The 19,244-nt window shown below is 40.6% G+C and overlaps 1 protein-coding gene across 4 annotated transcripts in view; it reads right to left on the bottom strand.

Moving 5' to 3' along the window:
- The window catches only part of hycc2 (hyccin PI4KA lipid kinase complex subunit 2), a 32,826-nt gene that overhangs the window by 4,477 nt on the left and 9,105 nt on the right, over positions 1–19,244 (bottom strand). Inside the window, exons 2-13 of one of the 4 annotated variants that reach the window (XM_088415388.1) lie at positions 17,813–17,889; positions 15,965–16,041; positions 15,114–15,215; positions 14,115–14,294; positions 11,226–11,306; positions 9,841–9,956; positions 9,340–9,435; positions 7,746–7,862; positions 5,261–5,348; positions 4,789–4,945; positions 4,648–4,668; positions 4,169–4,321 (exon numbers count right to left, since the gene is read on the bottom strand). In XM_088415388.1, coding sequence (XP_088271514.1) covers positions 4,169–4,321; positions 4,648–4,668; positions 4,789–4,945; positions 5,261–5,348; positions 7,746–7,862; positions 9,340–9,435; positions 9,841–9,956; positions 11,226–11,306; positions 14,115–14,294; positions 15,114–15,215; positions 15,965–16,015 — 1,162 coding nt within the window. In that variant the 5' untranslated portion in view covers positions 16,016–16,041; positions 17,813–17,889. The remainder of the gene's footprint in view (positions 1–4,168; positions 4,322–4,647; positions 4,669–4,788; positions 4,946–5,260; positions 5,349–7,745; positions 7,863–9,339; positions 9,436–9,840; positions 9,957–11,225; positions 11,307–14,114; positions 14,295–15,113; positions 15,216–15,964; positions 16,042–17,812; positions 17,890–19,244) is intronic. The other 3 variants (XM_088415390.1, XM_088415389.1, XM_088415391.1) reach the window with 3 other exon arrangements.

The raw sequence follows: 19,244 nt of genomic DNA, 5'->3' as shown, positions 1-19,244 counted from the left end.
GTACAGCTCAGTCCATACAGCATCATGAGCTGTGCAAAAAACAAGAATAATTCAAGATCGAACATACTGACCTTGAGCCAAGACCTGTGAATGAATGTTGTGCTAAAGTCTTAGGCCAAACTTTTTTGTTTTTAGCTATGATTATCACACACATGTAAGGCTAAAGTGCTATTCATGAGTGAAGAGAAAATGGAGCCTCATCAAACACTTTTGATATTTTCTGCTCCCCTAGATGGCACTGTTGGTTTAAACCCTGGGGGAAATCTTGACCGGGAAATCTTGACCCACCTCGGGCTTTTTGATGTTTCTGATGTGTGATAGCAAAGGAAAGTTTGTTTAAAATAAAACAAAACAAACAAACACGGAGGGCAAAATGCATAGATTGTCATAACATGACGACTTTCATTATGCCATGCTGTCATTCCTTCTAAATGCTTGCAAATGGGAGGTCAAGCAGTACACCCTATAGGTGTCAAATTTAGCTCACGTCAATCAATCAATCAATCAATCAATCAATCAATCAAATGTTATTTGTATAGCCCTAAATCACCGAAGTCTCAAAGGGCTTCACAGATGAAAAGAGGTCATGTGGAGACCTCTTTCGAAAAAAGAAGTCGTACAGAGACATCTTTTCAGTGTAAGGTACACAACAGCTGTTGTGTACCTTACACTGAAAAGATGTCAGGCTCATTTACTGACATTCAATATTGGAAATATTGTCAATATTGTCAATTTTGAACATATTGAAAACCTGATGTTTTATCATGCATTTCCCGCTATTTTTGCATTAATGCTTTCAACGGCAACTTGAGAACGGGGCACAATAACAAGTTTTGTGTTGACACTCCAAAACCTCCGAGTGGCACTATTGGCCAACTTGACATTTGCAGGCCTTTCAATGACTTCGATGGTTGGCTTAGCCTGGACTCCCATAATGCAAAATTCAAAATTCATTTAATAAATTTATATATTGGATGATGACCCTTTCAAAATGACTCTGACTCAGTTTCAAAATTTTTCGGCCCAAGTTGAGTGATAATACAGCCGGGCTAGTGAAAAGTCCCCGGACTTCCAGAGGTTAAAGTTGCAGTGGAAATATAATACATCTATCTTTCACAAGCCATTATCTTTTCACCAACCGCACCATCCAGAGGAGTAAAAATATGTCAGAAGTGGATCATGAAGCTTCATTTTCCCATCACTACTATTCACAGTGAACCGGATCCTTTTATTCTTAGATGTTGATGTTGATGATGAACATTGAAGGCTCACTGACAAACAACATTTGCTAACCTATACTGTAAGACCACCTTTAGCTCTTGAAAAGATAAGAATGTACATCTTTCATTAGAATCCAAATTGTCAGTGCCAAGAATTAGTTATGCTGTTTAATATGTATAATAAGGGTCTGATGTTTTTCCCCTTTGCAAGCATTTTAGGCATGGTAATGAGCCAAACGCCAGCAGAGGGTAGTGGTGCATAATTTTGGATTGAAAATCCCTTCTGTCTGCCAAGGATTTACAATGGGGGGAAGGTTACTTTAATTCCATGCTTAAAAATGAGCTAGCACTCTAATGTTATTATCAGTGCAAATTGCTAGCATTGAATAAAGTCATTTAAAAAAAATTGGAGAGGCTGAAGACTTTAGCATGATACAGTGTTTAACCCAGGAGACGACAGTTTTCCTATCAGGCTCTGCATTGGTGTGAATTAAAGAACATCCTCATTCACTGGTTAGAAGGGATGAAGACAGTTAGGAAAAAAAAAAGGACAGTCGAGAGAGACAGCAGTCGGTCTCCATCATGCACAGTCGGGACGAGCAAGCTAAACGGACGGAGCAGAAAAGGATCCGTTTTCACATGCAAAAGAACACGAGGGCGGGGGAAGACGCATGCTCTCCATCATTTATTTCTCCTGCGGCAGCACTTGGTCACATGACTGGCCGGCCAAGTCCAGGTCGCTAATCTGCGGAGAGTGCCGAGGCCGCTCCAAACGTCTCAAGAGATTGATGACGCGGCGCTTTGTGCTGACAAGTCCGCAAGGCAACTGGGCCAGACTAGCGCGTTCACACATTCAACAGAGAGCTTCAAACGTGTCTAAGACACATAAGTAAATAAATTAGTGACATCTAACAGGAGTGAGAAAAGCAGCATAAATAAAAACCCTGCCGCGCATTGACCAAACGTCTTCTACAGAGATAAATTGATGCATGTGTCATACAGAGTGAATTATTTGTGATATCCTTTGTCACAACAGAAGCTTACAATCGATTTCCTATACACTCTGTATGAAATGGCTTGACACTGTGTAATTTTGGCCAGTGTATAGATTTTCAAGCTCCTGGTCAACACAAGGACGAGCATGAAACGAACATGCAATCCAGTTAGCACACACAAGAGCCTCCTTTGCAGTCCTCTCCATTGGAAGAGCTGCAGAACGAACTTTCAAGGGGAAAAAAAAAACATGCAGACAACTGAGGAGTGCTTTCTTTCGCGTCATAGGTTAAATTTCCAAAAAGCACACACAGAAATAGAGACTTCCTATAAGACAAAATGGGCTGAATGGTTGGACCTTGGCAATTAATGGATCTCTATGGCACCGCTTAACATTTTCCGAATACAAATCAGAGCCATTGACTCGACCTTGTCACGTATATTGTTAGGCGTCTGGAGGGACTCTGGAAAGCTTGGCGAAGCTTGGGCATGCATGACAGAGGGCTCGTTCCCACTCACTGAGCCGAGGAAGAAATGTGACATGGCAATCACTAACGCTGCTGGACTGCAAAAGAGAACGAGAGCCGCCCATATGAAAGGGGGGCCAACGAAGAAGCCGTCTAGTGAAGCGCAGCGTGGAAACAAGGTGTCAGGTGCTCTGCCAGTCATCTAAAACGGATCTACTTGATCTTCTTATAAGGACGAGAAAGGACAGCCTCTATGACTCAGTGAGTGACAAGGGCCAAAGTAAGAATGCGCGTGTGGGAGGGAGACCGAGAGGTTTTCGGCAGGCCCATGCAAAAAGGCCGCTGGCCTCACTTCCAAGCCAAAATTGGCATTTCTTCCATTCTCGTCGGGCAAAGAGCAGCGAGCTGTTAGCTAAGGATGTGGACAGGTTAAAGCCATGTTTCCACCAAGTAGTACAGTTTAGTATCAGCTTTTGGTCCAATATCAGTTGCCCCCTAAAAAAATAAAAACATAAACGTATTGGATCTCATCGGTTACATTCGACATGACTGATTTTATTACGCCACAGGCAGTCCATTCCAAACTCCATTCCTGCTCTTCAATCCAGTAGTATCTGGACCTTGCAGGACAATTTATTTTTAATGACATAACTTATTCTACAAAATCATAATCGCAAGTCAAATCTGTCATCCAAAACTTGGGTTTTCTGATCCGTAGCACCACTACTGAATAGTTTGACTGGATGAGAATTTTTTTTTAAAAAGCACTCCTGCTGATATTGTATCTGATTAATATCGGTATCCAACAATACTTTTGGCTGCAATATGCATCCATTTTCTTCGCTGCTTATCCTCACCGGGGTCACCGGCATACTGGAGCCTATTCCAGCTGTCTTTGGGCAGTGGGTGGGGTACACCCTGAACAAGTTGCCAGCCAATCACAGGGCAACTTTCGGCTGCAATATTGTCATTTTATTGGAGGTTCAAAGGTTGTATCAAGAATAAAAACACTGACAAATATAATGGTTTGTCTATGATCATCAGACTATCCCATCCCTTGTCGAGAGCTATTTGTCAAAAACTCGCCCCCGAATCTAATAAGAAAAGGTGGTCATTCAGTGGTTGAAAATATTTGTTATTGCCATTATTTTATGGCATCTGATGATGTCTGCTAAAAAAAAAACAGACGTGCTAACATCAGCTATATTAATCCACACTTTTTACTTTGAATTACATCTAACTGAAGTCAAATTCTACATAAGCCAAAATGTTCTGTCATTTTGAGAGATTTTAAATTATATATTTAAATAACAGGTGTTGGACCGAACCAAAAAGTACTCGCTTGGTGAAAATGGGGCTGACGGGTTACTATAAGGGAATGCAGAGGCAGCAAAGCGAAATCCCGCAAAGCTCATGAAGTGGAGGAGGAGGAGGAGGAGGGTGAGTTTTGGGTGGTTGTTTCTCAGGGTGTCCGCCCCTGTGCCCTACCCTCAAGTGTGATGGGGGGAATGATGCTGCTGCTGTGATGGTGGTGGCGGTGAGTACCCCCTTCTCTCTGCCCATTGGCCGAAGGGTGTTGGGCGGGACTAGGGCGAGCGACGGTGACGCTCGACTCCGCGTCGCTCGAGTAGTCAAAACAATCTGGGAGTCAACGAGACAGACGGGGAAATATGGTTCTTTAGTGGCAACGAGCCTCGCTACTGCGACCACCTCTGGTCTCGACAGCCACAAAACAAAAATAAACGCTACAATCCTAAAAGCAACCTACGAGAGTGATGAGCACCATTTTGTCATGACTTTTTGCGAAAGAGGTGGGTGACGAAAGAATATGCGGCAGTGAGACACAAACTACAAGACAACTAGTACAGAAAGTGACAGGAGACACCATTTTGCGCAGTGCTAATGGTGTGGCAGGATTCTTTCACACTGCTCAGAAGACTAAAATATGATTCAAATCATTTTCTCACCTAAAAGCTCCTTCTTGCGACCTTTCACACGTTGGAAAACATCACGTTATAATAAATATTTGCATTACTTTCATATGGTGATAAAATGGTGAGGACAGAAATGGTACTTGACGAGCGTGCTGTCAATTTGCGTAGCCTCACCCTCTCTCTTCCAGCGGTGGCGTCGGATGGAGGCAGTGGTGATGGCTGAGATGGAGATGCGGCTAATGGTGGGTGTCACTTCCACCTGTAGAACTTTACGCCCCTGCGGTTCATTGGGAGCACTTTCTGGCAGCGAGTTCTTCATGGCGTTGCCCAGCTGTGAGGTGATATAACGTATAAGGGACATTAACGTGGAAGCCTGATAAGAACGGTTGAACGGACTGACACATTGTGTAACCCACAAGTGTCAAGCTCCGGTTCTCAAGGGCCGGGGTCCTTTGTGTTTTCCAGGTTCCTCTCCCAAGAACACCTGATTCAAATGATTAGATTATCAGCAAGTTCGGCAGGAGCTTGAAAACTATCCTAATCATTTGAACCAGGTGTGTTTGGGCGGAATGCATCGAAAACATGCAAGACACCAACCCTCGAGGACTGGACTTTGAAATCTATGGGCGTGCAACCTGTTGTTTACCAAGAGAGGTTGAGAGTAAAGCTCCAGCTGGGCTCTGTACAGAACATCCTCCAAAGCTTCCCGACCCATTTCCCACTCTCCATTGTATCTGGGCAAAACAAAGATACACAACAGTGTCAAGGATATGATTAGGACTGGGGGGAAAAAAGTCAACCAGGTCTGGTAAGTCGACTAAAATTAGTTTGACAAAAAGAAGCTCTGCTGAAACCATTTTCGACACCGACTTTTCTTGCAGACACAATGGCAGCAAGAGAGATAGATGCCATCAAGAAGCAAGATATCACAAGTTTGGGATCATTTCCAATTGGCTCAATTAATGCAGAGGGGAAAACGCAAACCATCTAGTGGCCAAATGACTCATGCTATTGGTGTTTTTTTTAAAACGCTTGCTTATAATTAGTTAGGAGGCTTTCATTGTAGCTCCCCCAAAATATGACCTGTCACTGCAAACAATTGTCAGTGGCTCAGAGAAGAAAAAGAGGCTCATCGTAGAGCTGGGATCAATTTGTTATGTAGGCATAAAAGTGAAATAGCCTGAATCATCAGCGTCTCTTGCTGGTTGCAAAAAAAAAACAAAAAACAAAACTATCAGGTCATTTCTGTGATATGCTTATCCCTGCTACACAAATACCCATCCATCCATTTTCTATAGCTGCTTATCCTCACATATGTCGCAGGCTTGCTGGTACCTATCCCAGCTGCCATCGGGCAGTAGGCAGAGGACACCACGAAATGGTTGCCAGACAATTTCAGGGCACACACAGGCGAAGAACCATTCACGCACCCAGTCACACCTAAGAAAAATTTAGTGTGTCCAATACACCTGTCATGGATGTTTTTGGAGAGCCGGAGAGAACCCACGCAGGCTCGGGGAGAACATGCAAACTCCACGAGCGGGATGGATTTTGAACTCGGAACTGTGAGGCGGACGTGCTAACCACTGTTCCACCGCGCCACCCTACATGAATGTCATCAAACCTAATATGTGAGATTACATGACCGCATTGGAGAAATGAGTGAACAAAAGAATGTTTGATCCTGCCTCAGGAGCAAAGGCGCTGTGTTCCCTTTGTCCTCAAGAGAGAGGATAATGAATGAATTTCAGTTTGAAAAGGGCAGGGAACATTTTGAGGAAAATGCATTTAAAAGCCTAATGTGACAGCAGAATGGCTGATTGATGTTCATTTTTGTTGTGCTTGCCACCTTCTCTTACTGTGGCACTGAAGGCTCAGCCAGGAATGAGGATATATTCAAAGCAGGGCATGGAAATGAGGTGGCCAAGATTAAAAAATAAAAGAAAAAAAGAACATTATTTTATCTTCATACACATGTATTCCGTCTGACCAATCCGATTGCTTCTGTGCCTCCTAGGATGAAAAATTAAGCCGACAGTGGATTGGTCACACTCGGTTTGGGGCTTCACGCTAAATAGTGATGATATGCGTCACTGCAAAATCGAGGGAGGTGCCCCCCCCCCCCCCCCCACTGAGGACGAGATATCATCGTGTAGGCCGTAATCAGCTTTGCATCGGCCGTTATCATGAGGGATGAAATCACCTGCTCCCCCGGCGCATTGCTGATGTAATCAGTCTGCGAGTGTCTGTCCTTGGCACTCTGAGTGTTTGCATGCCACGTTGGAGAGCAGTTGGTCTACACTTGTCTAATGCACGCACACAATCGCAAAATGACAAATGATTGTTGTGCCTGACACTAACGTCAAATAAATAGTAAAAAAAAATTGTGCCATGATAATGATAATGCATCTGTATACAAACTTAATAAAGGCATACATTGTTTACATAGGAGTCACAATAAATCATGTCAATTTGATGTTTCATGTTGCAATTGATTTGTTCTTAATTTGAAAAGAAAACTTTTCCTGACATGGCATTGGATTAAATAAAATTTGCTGATACCTGCAGAGTCCCTATTAATCTCCCATGTTATCCCCTGAAGTGTCTTTGTTAACCCGAGAGGTACTTATACAACCCTTTGCGAATCCCTGTCCTAGAGGTCCTTTTAAATCTTTCAGTGCCATGAATGAGAATTCTCGTTTTTTTAAATAGAAATAACAATAATAAATAATTAATTTAAATCTCATTAATTATGATTTTTTATGGAGGATAGCTGACACCCTTGATTAATGCTTACCTAATCTAAACTCAATTGAGTACTGTAGTGATAACTGCAACCATTGGATGGCAGTGTTTCCACACTTACAACACAGATATTACCTACATGCAATTCAAAGTAGGGAATGGAAATCAATCTTACATATTTACATAGACCTAGCACACAATATTCTGTCGGCCTTCACTTGTCACTAAAAGAGTTACGGGTTAACAATACATTCATGATAGTGATTGTAGCGAAGAAAAACTACTACGAAGACTACAGTGCATGAGCTCCTTTAATTGATTGCGCAACCGTACCCAAAGAAGTGATCGCCGAGCATTAATGACAACCAATCGGCTGAGAGACTTACATGGCATGATAAACGGCAGTCAGCATTTGCACCATGAACTCAGGGTCCAAGAGTACGCGGTTGCAAGGCTCCCTCCAGAGTTTCTGCTGCTGCCGCGGGAAACCGCACACACACAACCTGAGGGTGGCACACACACACATTCAACAACAGTTGTGAGCACTTCGTGGACGCCAAGCGGCTTGACTCGGCTGCCGAGCATTGTTATAGCGCTCTGCAATCTCCACAGTGAAACCTTGCCGTCTGTCTAATGTGAGCTCGCTCCAGGCCTCGTCTGCCTGCTCGCAGCGTGGAAGTCTTCACTCATTCCAAAATAGTGTGCGCACTGCAGCGGCGCCATTACTAGCGAAAGCCTCGGAGAACAAAGACTCATCTTGTGACTCACATATTGATTCTCACAGACCGCAAAACATCGTAGTAAAAATCAAAAAGAAGAAAACAGAAAACAAAAATTGTGTGATGATAGGTGCAGTTAATTACGCGGGGTTCTCAAAGCTAATGGGGCAAAGGAACCCCTCAAAATGTTCATGCCAATCAAACTATTCTGTGGACATTTAGATGTTTATTTTTGTATTTGAATCAATATTGTTAGAAAAATTGTGTTAGAATGAAAAATTTCTCAAGGGAAAACATTTGAGCATTTTCACAAGCTACGTGAACAACCTTCATTCTGTCTCGTTAAAATCAACTGTTGTTTTCCTCTTTATCAGACAGTAAGACTTAAAAAAAAATTTAAATCTTAAATTTTCTAAGAGGTTTCACATTTGGGGTAGGTAAAACTTGATGGAAATTTTAAGATTTAAAAGTTTTACTTTAAAAGAGCTTTTATTTTTGGGGTAGGTAAAACAGATAAGAAATTTTAAGATTTTAAGTTTTTATTTTTTAATTTTAAAAATGTGTCATTCTTTCACTGTCTGATACAGGAAAACATCAGTTGATGTTCACAAGAATAGTCATAATATTGTGACATTTAACAATGGAGAAAAAGCAAAAAATAACATTTTCACTAAAAACGAGGACTTTGTTCCTGTAATAACTTTGATATCTTGTTTTTGTTTATTGTTTTTAAACTACTTCACTTACAAATGTTAGAATGATGTGAAGAAAATCACATCGGATCTTTTAATTTGGCAGGGAAGAGTTTTTGGTCAATTATATTAGTTTTATTGAAACATTGTTCATGAAAAAATGCCTACATATGCCCTCGTTTTTTTTTAATATAACAATGTAAATATGGCAAAACAATGGCTCGTGGACCCATGGATTAGGGAAACCAAGCTTGACAACCCCAGTTCAATGAGTACAATGAGTTTATGAGCATCATCTGCCATGACATCATTAATGGGCAAAAACCCCAAACGATAAATGTTCCAGCAGCGAAATGTAATAGCCCACCTGCCCCAAAGAGGCTGTACATTTTGTACATTAAGGTGACATTGCAATTCTAATATTAAGTGCAGTACAAATGAGTGCAATAGAAAAATAAAGCATCGCGCTTCAGAGACGAGGAAGAAGAGGATATTTAAGCCAAGGTCCCATATATTTATGTTGAAGATATTTACTTAATGTATTTTCTGTCCGTGCTTGCATTGCTCACCGTGAACTCATTCTGCAGACTGCTTGATAGGACGACAGGGGCATGTAAACCACAGCGGAGTTGTAGCACAGCATGAGGAAACACAACACCTCAAACCTGCAGAAGCACATGAATGTCACAAAGGCTTAAATCACATGGCCAAATTTGTATTCCGGCACGGCTCAGCCAGGTTTTTATATTCCGCCGGCTTAACATGCTCTATCAATGGAGTGTTTTACACTGCCTGTAAACGTCAGCATTCTTACACCTTGGAGAGCGTGCACGCAAGTATCATTGCACGAGGTTCTCAAGACCTCCGGCGGAAAGAGCTATAATCGACCGAGTGCAGTGGAGGTAAACGACCGGCCGTGTATCATCGCAGCCGAGCGGCAACCCCCGAGGAGCTTTTTGGATCCTCTTGTCATAAACGATATTTCAGTCTGAAGATGGATTTTCACATGTGCTTAAAGGAAGGCCCAGTCGTGATGAAGTCCGCCTATTACTTAGCTCGTTTCAACGTACCTGTTCTGAGCCGTGAAGGTCTCTCTCTGAGGGTGGAGGCCGCTGTACACCACTCGGATCAGATCGTGTTGACACAGAGCCCCCTCTGTCAAGGCTATGGAGCCTAAGCTTGAAGGCTTAAAAATACAAACGCACAACAAAATTTGCCATATATGAGAATGTGATAGCAATGTTACATTCCATAGTAAATACAGACTTAGTCAAGTTAATAAAGTTATAATTCCTATACATACTTGTCACTGACAATGCCAATCAAACCCATTCTGATAACAGAGTGGAAACTATCATATATATCTAAAAAATGCTATTGCATAGATTGTCAAAACATGATGACTTTTGATATGCATTCTAAATACTTGCAAACAGGAGGTCGGAAAGTACAGGGTGTACTTTCCGACCTCCTGTTTGCAAGTATTTAGAATTGGTGTCAAATTTAGCGCATTTCAGGCTCATTTACTACTACTCAAATTTGGAAATATTGTCAATTTTGAAGATATTGAAAACATGATGTTTTATCATGCATTTCCCCCGATTTTTGCATTAATCCTTTCAATGGCAACTGGCAAATTGGGTGCAATAAAAATGTTTGTACCGACACCAGAAAACCAAAAGGTGGTACTGACGGCAAATTTATGACATTTGCAAGCCTTTCATTAACTTCGATGTTTGGCTTAGCCAGGACTCCCATAATGCCAGTCTTCAAAACTAATAATACTGTATGAACTAATAAATATTGCTATTTCAATTTCATAAATGTATAGCATACTTAATTTACTATTATTGCATTTTTCCAATTTTTGTACATAAAGGGAGCAGAGGTTCCCCTTTCCAAAAATGTAAAATATGTATGGATTGGGCTGATGCCACCGAACATTTTGAGGGGTTGAAAATATTTTTTTACATTTGACGATGTTTTGATCATTTCAAAGTCAGCCCAAGTTGGGTGCTAATGAGGCCAGGCTAGTGAAAAATCCCCAGACACCCAGGGGTTAAACTGATGGTTTTCTTTTTTTTTTTTCTCTTAAGAACGTTGCACGCAATGAAGACAGGATGGATTAATTTATAGAGCGACTCAAAGCTATGCTAAAACCGGCGAAGTTTGCTTTATTTTCTCAGCATGGATGCTCAACCTTCTCTAGCATGCTGTTACGGTTAGAAATCGCATTCAGCCTGAGCCGCACGCTCCCGTCTTATCGAAAGCATTTAATAAACTCTTGGAGTAGGTTGAAACACACTCCTCTCTGTGTGTGCTCTTTTCCAGGGTGTCATTTTACTAACCTGCGTTAATGAATGACTTAACATATAGCTGCAAGTCAAGGTTGGCGGTGAATCATCGCGTTGTCTCATTGCAAATGCAAACAGGGTTTAAAATGTTTTTTCCTCACCTCGTGATAAATGGATGGTTTGGATAATGAGGGGATGGTGAAGGAAAGGAGCTTGCTGTTGCCGTCTTTGTCCACAATCTCCTGGTAAACAAAAACGAAGACCAAAAAAAAATGTCATGAAAGCAATGGTGCATTTCTTTGAACAATCTGGATCCTAAAGTTTAGTCACAGTAGTAGGTCTTCACAGCGTAATCCGAATGCTGCAGGGCTGAAGTGGAGCTACATCCTGCACAGAGTCAATCAATCACCAAAACAGGAATAAGTGACTTACTACCCTAGCATCAATGCCATAATAAATTGTATTGGTATTTCCCAATGCAATATACAAACATACGATTTGTCAATAATTTGTAAGTCAATACTACAAAGCCATGTGGAGGCTGGCCAATAATGTTTCCCTTCCCTCTTCCCTGTCTCCTGCGTATTCTTTTCTTATGTATATTGTTTAAAAAAAAAAAAAACAAGGAAAGAAACTGACCCGTCAGTCAGTGATGATATACAGTAATTGTTCAAAGAGAAACTCCCCGAGATACAATCTCAATCACTATGATTATGAAGTGCCTCCGGACATATGTACAGCAGCATGCTTTTCATATTTCTTCGCACGTAGACATTTGCTGTTCATCCTTTGCTTGTAAACCAGCTTAAGAGGATCACAAATGCTGTCTCACAGGAGTTATCAAAGCACTTGTCTCTTGGCATGTGAAGACTGATAAGAACATCGTTATAATTGCATCATCAGATATGCATTTTTTAAATATGAATCCTCTTCAGAATGCAAAAAAGCTAAGCTCATAAAATTTCGGCCATGCCGTTAAAGAAAATTGATCCATTTGACTGAATTCTGGAGCAAGCAGAAAGTAATCTAAATTTGTAAATAAGGGCTGATATCAAGACAGAAATGTCTGTATTTTTATTAAACCCACCACCGATTTTTTAGATGATTCATTCTCTATAATTTACTGTAGTAGAATGTGATGCCAAACAGGTTAAATGCATCATTCCTTCCTCTTGACACATTTAGTCCAGGCCTTGCCTTACTGGTTTGGCTTATGTGTGGCATTTCTAGAAAGCAAGCTGCTTATCGCAGCCCAGGCGCAAAGAGAGCAGTATGTGCACGTGAAGCACGCTGCATGTGTGTAGAATGCGAGGAATAAATTATGCATGGATATACTTTTAGCAGCATCGGCTGAAATGGAGTGCTATCTATTGACATGTCTCTCTCCTCCCTCGCTCTTCGCACATTGTCAAGATGAGCTTTCCTTATGATGCAATCTAACCGCGGGCCATTAGCTGGGGTTTTCCCTGTAGGTTGTCTTCCAGCCCGCCGAAATGGTGCACCTGTCTGAGAATTTAATGATTTTCCACATTAGCACACTATCCATTCAACCTCTATCCATATTAATGGACAAATATAATTGTTGAGAGACATTCCGCATTTGGCGTCACCTGGAAAAGTGTGAAATAATGATTCTTCATCAATAATGCCAGTCAAGTCTGGGTCGAAGCAAGGGCTCAATAAGTCATCTGATCCAAATGCTACCACCAGTTAACAACCCCCAGAATAGAGCCCTCTTGATTCCACTGCTCAGTGTAGCCTGGCTCACAATTTGGAGAGTTCTCCAATGTAAAAAGTGCTTAAAATCAGGATCAGGACATTAGTATGATAACGCTATCAATACTGGTGGTTTTTTTTTTTTTTGTTTTGTTTTGTTTTTAGCAAAAACATTATTAGTATACACGTACCAATTGCAACATCATTTTAATGAAGCAATATTGAAATATTTCTGCATTTTTCAGTTGCTTATTTGCATGTTCCTAAGCCAGTATTTCCTAAAGATTGCATCATGGTGCATTAGTAATGACCTATTTCCTCGTAACCAGAAGATTAATTGCAAATTTGTTAGTACTAAAGTATCTTTGTTTATGCCAGTGACATAACCGTGACAGGCGGAAAAATTACTGTAATTCCCCAAACATAAGACTCAAAAATGAAGGCCAAAAGTATGGGCGTGTCCTATAAACATTAACGTAAAAATTCAAGTTTTTTTTTTTTTTTTAAGTCGACACCATGAGGAAGATTGATCTGTGAGCCACATAAGCAGAGTTTTTACGCACAGATGTGCATTTTATTCTTCATTTTATCCATATTCTTACTAACAATAATTACAATAATGGGACGAGCAAGAGGGTAGATGTCATTTGGCTGAGTTGGCTGTTAGCTGAGGTTGTTACGCCATTATTTTTAATAAAAGAAGCGAACAGACTGAACCACTGTCTAGAGTCCATCCTTGTTCACGCACAGGAATATCACTAAAACAGAGAGGATCTTGTAAAAGTTATGATGTCTCCATCCGATTCAATTAAGAGTGGCAAGGTATAGAGCTGTGCGTACTGGTTAGAGCGCATTTATTAATTGCGGTCTTCTGACAGATACACAATCATAAACTTGGTGAAACACAGGTGGTTCATAACTTCAGGTATTTATGGTAAAATGAACTTGACCTGCGTCACGATCAAAAAGGAAAAACAACTGCTACAAGCGCATTCAACCTTACGCTGGCGAGGACTTCACTGACCGCTCGCAATGTGGGAAATCGGAAACTCTCACAACGTGGAACAAATGCATAACTTACGGATATGAACATGATGCGTCGAAAATACCAAAATTTGACCCCGAAATTAAGGGTGCATCCAATACACATGTGCATCTTATATTTGGAGAATTACTGTAAATGATTTTCCAGCAAACTACTGTGACAGGTACACCAAGGTGCTGAAATGTGGAACAGGACAACACAAACCCTGACAAAACATGTACAGTAGTCCATCAGTGTAAATAAGGCTAAGGCATCCACACAGACCCTGCTTGAGAAAAGCGATACATACCAGGTTGTAGATGCCCAGGAGCAGTGCCTCAATGCAGCCGTTGCTCTGACGATCTCGGCTGGCCGTGACTCGAAGATAGACCCACACCAGCTCGGGCAGAAACTGCATTGTGAAACGCCGCAGGCGCTCCTCTGAACTGCGATAGTGCTCGAACAGCTGGTGGCACACGGGCTCCAATAGCTGGATGGATCAAAAGGAACATGCGTAAGAACATGTGCCTATGGCTGAGGCGCTGATCTGATGCGGTTGAACGCACACTGCTTGTGTCTACTGAAGAGCATTCCTCTGTCCATAGACACAACAACTTTAGCCCAACAGGTCATTGACAGCTATCCATTTTCTTAAATTCACACAAACGCACACACATCCTCTCTTTATTGACTCACTAATGGGATTGCACAGGCAGAGTTGAGATTCGAAATTAATTTAAGTCTGCGGTTGGTTGATATCAAATTTGACCATGAAGGAGAAGAGAGAAAAAAAGGCTGCCGAGATAATTGGATTCTCCCACTGAATCACGGGTGTAAAATTAGTTCCATTGCACCGTCTCTAGTCTTTCATCAAGGATTGTCTTCAAGACACCCCAAAAAAATGTAGACGGCGAATTTGCTCGTACAGAAAGCACCAAAAACGTGTCTAGATTTTTTTTTTTTGGTATGAATTCCATTCAAACCCCTCTCAATTAGCCTAAATATTCACCACTGAATTGACACGAATACCAATTCCGGTTATGCTTCAGTTCAGTGAGGCTCTAAAGGAGACCTCCACAACACTTTTGATCTTTTCCTTGGAGTTTTTTTAGTAATGCTAATACAAAGGTATACCAGTCATGTCAAAGAAAACAAATGTGATGGCTACATTGGTATTGCAATTCATTTATTGCTTCAGACATAGAAAAGCTATACAAGCACATCTGTCCTGGCTGCTCAGTACAGCATATTATCATTGAAAGTAAATGGTAGTTGTGTTTTTTTGTATGCGTTTTGTGTTGTATGTCACCTCATTGCCGGGATCCTGGATGACCCTGTACAGTGCCGGTACCAAAGACTTCTTCAAATGAAGGCTGCCGGCATAACTTGAGAGCTGGGTTTCTGATAAGGACTGAATAAAAGTGAGGAAAATGGCATCAATTTGCTTGAGCGATGACACATGAGACGGTCGTTTCTTAAAATACGAATTGGCACTATGACACAAGTAGACTGCAGCATTTCATCATTTATACACATTTTAAGCAGCATTACCTCTAAGTAAATCAAGAATCCTGCAGAATAACAAAGAAGCTGTTCCGGTCCGTGAAATCAAATGGGTCAAACACTTCATATTCTTTCCCCCTTGTGAGAAAGGGTTGAATGATGGCAGTGAAAAACTGCCTCTCATCGAAGGCAATGTCAAAGAGGTTCTGGGAAACGTGAAGAAATCAGTGACAGGATCCCATAATTGGACAGGGTGAGGAAAATGGATCCACTTGAAAAGAGGCGTTCTTGACATCAAATTAGAGGAGGCAGATTGAACGTCAGCGTGCAGCCTTTTGCGCAGTGTGCTGTTCTTCCTCATTCAATGAGTCTTGCCTTCAATTGTGCATTTTCTTGCTTTTAATAATGGCCAGAATTATTGAATTTGTTTTAAACTGTACATGGACGTATTCAGTCGAGAAAAATCTATCATTAAAGGATGTATTGTATATATTCATAACGTTCCACAAACACAACAATGAAACTACTATCTTTTCCTTAAGATCGTTTGCATGTGCGCAGCAACGATTTGATGAATGAAAAAATAATAAACATTCAAAAGGTCTCTAAAGTAACTTATCAATTAAGAAGAATCACAGACCAAAAAATTTGTATTACCTTGAATTCCGAGAGCCATTCTTCAACTACACCGCGCTCTGAACCCAGCATCTTCCTCAGAGACACCACGCAGCTGCCTGGTGAAAATAGAGGAACATCTATCAATAGTAATAAACACCCAGGTAAAATAATTGCCTGAGCTCAAACTCTGCTTTCAGGCAAAACCTCAGTAAACTTCCCACAAAAGCAGGGCTGCAAAAACAACTTTTGATCACGATCAGGATATAGGCTGCCACGATTAATTAAGCTGATCCTGGGCGATATTAACATTTAAAAAGCCGGCTACCGTAGATGTCAAATCAAGCGCTTTGCCACCCTACCACCAGGGGGCAATGTTTCCCACATGTATGCATGACAAAAGCTTGCACTTTTCTCACCCTAATATATTATTTACCAGTGTGAAATGGTGCTGAGTTTCCTGATCACCTGATTCCTAATATAAACAATGTTAGTTCTCAATCGAGACGCATTTTGAAAAAGCCGACAAAAAAAAATGGAATAAATTCAGTTTGAAATGACCGAAAATTACATTTTGACTGCTAATTGAAAACTCAGCAAGTAATTTAGCTGTGTTTCCCTGTGTGCCAAGTTTTTGCCATGTGTTGGGTAAATTTGTTTTAATTATTGCTTACTTTATTTATTTTACTTCATTAGTATTATTATTTATAAGAATCAAGCCTTGAAGCCTTGTTTATATATTGCTTGTTTAAAAAAAAGGGCAATAAATAGAAATGTTTGAGCAAACATGACGAATAATCATGATTTCAAAATTGACCAAAATAATCGTGATTATTATTTTGGTCATGATCGTACTGCTTTACCACAAAGTATACACGAAAACTCCAAATACTTTTGGCTGTATTTAAATTTGTGTGTGCCTTTTGGCCACATTTCTACAAGAGATGAATATACAAAACTTTCTGGGACGCTCATATTTGATTTCTTATGACACTCATAATGAAATACAAGAGGAGATAGTGAGTCACTGCATGGCACTGGCCACAGTTACATAACACGCTACTATGCTGACCTCACCTGTCACCATGCATCATTGAATAAAAACCATCAGCACAGCATCCATATGGGGCGTCCCCTGATGATAAATCTTGGATTTGGCAATTTTTCAATCTCGTGACATCACAAGCAAATAAAACATGCATGTTTTAGGATGCATCAACTGAAACCATATGTAATCTGTTTTGCCCATGTAATATCCAAGGGTGTCTATTATATCCATAATACTGTCATTTGTGTACTGGAATGTTAAACAATATTATTACAATATATATATCAACTTACAGTGGAGCTAAAACAAAATTGGAGGAAAATTAGGCAAAAGGCTGAGAGACAACAAGAACCTTGGCAGGATGGCCAGCAAATTAAATTAATCTGAAGGTGCACCCTGCAAGTACAATGGCTCGTGTAACTTTTGTTAAAAAAAAAAAAAGGTCTCGCCACATAATGCAAGTTAATATTTGATAGTTAATATTTATTGACGTAACCCCTCGTCTGGTATTTTGTCCAAACCTTTGATCTCTACATCAAACCATACTGTATAACAACAAAGAGAAAGCATTGAAAAAAGACATTAGGAAGCTGAAATTTCACCCAGGTGGTGGAAACTTGTCAAAGTTCATTCAACATGGCACAACCGCTTAATTACCACACTACCAGGAGTGTGTCATCCTTAAAATACTGCCACAATTATGTGGAAGAAAATCACCCAAAAAGGTCAAAATATTGCACAGGGGTTAATAGTGCAGGGGCGTACAGGACTCCATACTGGTCCATCTGAGAGGCTATTTACAAGCCTATTTAGATGCATAAAGAAGGTTTTAGTTTTCTTACCTCGGCGAGCGACAACTCAGATCTCCTCAGGGAGAGTCGACTGGTTTTCAATTATGTCACGCATTTTTAGAGGTCACCTAGGATATAAACAGACAAAACCAACAATTAACCGAAACATCGGCGTTTCCGTGTCTGAACATTGAAATACATATTAAACAGAAGACGAAAAAGTCATCCTTCATCAATAGGTTGCCCTACGACCAATAAATTGACGCTGTGATAAAGTCAGTGCTTAACTTGGTCCTGATGCAAGTTGGCTGTAGATTAATAGTTAATAGAATGAAAACACCAATTTAATTAAAACAATTCTTAGAACACTGGTTGCGTATGGTTTGCTTGATATTGTCAACTGTCTGACTGACAAAAACAACAAGCGTCGACAAAGCATCGGAAAATAAGTCATTTAACCTGCAACTAAAGAAGGAATATGAAAATTCCATATTTTAATTGTACTATACAGTAGGTGCATATTTGGACAATGCCATGGTGGATCATTTATTAAACTGTGTAACATACATGTAACACACACACACACACACACACAAAAAGAGCACGAGAGCTGCCTAAGGACATTAAGTCAAAGGTGAGCGAAACAAAGGTGGCATTCATTATTTGAAACCGATGCGACAAGGCAGAACATTTTAGAGGCTCCTCAAGTTGTGGATGAGTTCACTTAAGTGCAATTTAACAGTTTCTGTTACTCATAGAGTGACTCGAGTGCATCCAAAACCGCTGTGGGAATAAATTATTCATCTTACAGTGGTGAGAACATTTGCTTCGCTGTTGTGTTCACAACAGTACCAAATGTACAGTAATATTGTATTTTTCACCCGCCGAGGCAGGCCATCCCAATGCAGTATTTATCTCACCAACTAGCTGTATCAGTTAAATTACATAGACAATATGTCACAACAATAAGCAAACTTCCCTACATTGGGCTATTCCTCAAATATACAAGATTGGTTCATTGTCTCCAGCGAAGTTTCCAAAGGACTAGCAAAGCACCAACCCATCCTGTTTACTGCACTTCAAACCCATATTACAATAGCATAAAAAAAAAACCACAGCTAAATAGTGCAAATGGTTGGAACAAAGCCAACTAATGGACTTCGGGAGACAAAATTTATTATTCCATTGTTGATTTGTTCTCTGACTTAGGCAAAGTTTCCCATCCAACAACAACTGTCTTGAATAGTTATACAATTAGAAATCAGGAATCCATCACAGTTGCAAAAGCACAATAAATGCCTCACCAAACACTTAGACCAAAAGTCTAAGTGCCCTATTCAGTTCAGTCTATTTACTGCAATATAAGCTTCTTGATGCATTTCAAGTGAACCATTTGCAGGATGTTCTTGTTGGCCAGACATAGTAAGAAGACCAATTGCATTCAACGGTGCAGCATTTTTGGCCCATTCATAAAATTAGGTCC

Source organism: Hippichthys cyanospilos, chromosome 5 (genome assembly GCF_059441005.1).
Source record: "Hippichthys cyanospilos isolate Australia breed blue-spotted pipefish chromosome 5, RoL_Hcya_1.0, whole genome shotgun sequence".
NCBI lineage: Eukaryota > Metazoa > Chordata > Actinopteri > Syngnathiformes > Syngnathidae > Hippichthys > Hippichthys cyanospilos.
Note: the sequence above shows the minus strand (reverse complement) of the source record. Positions and strands in the feature narration are given on the sequence as shown.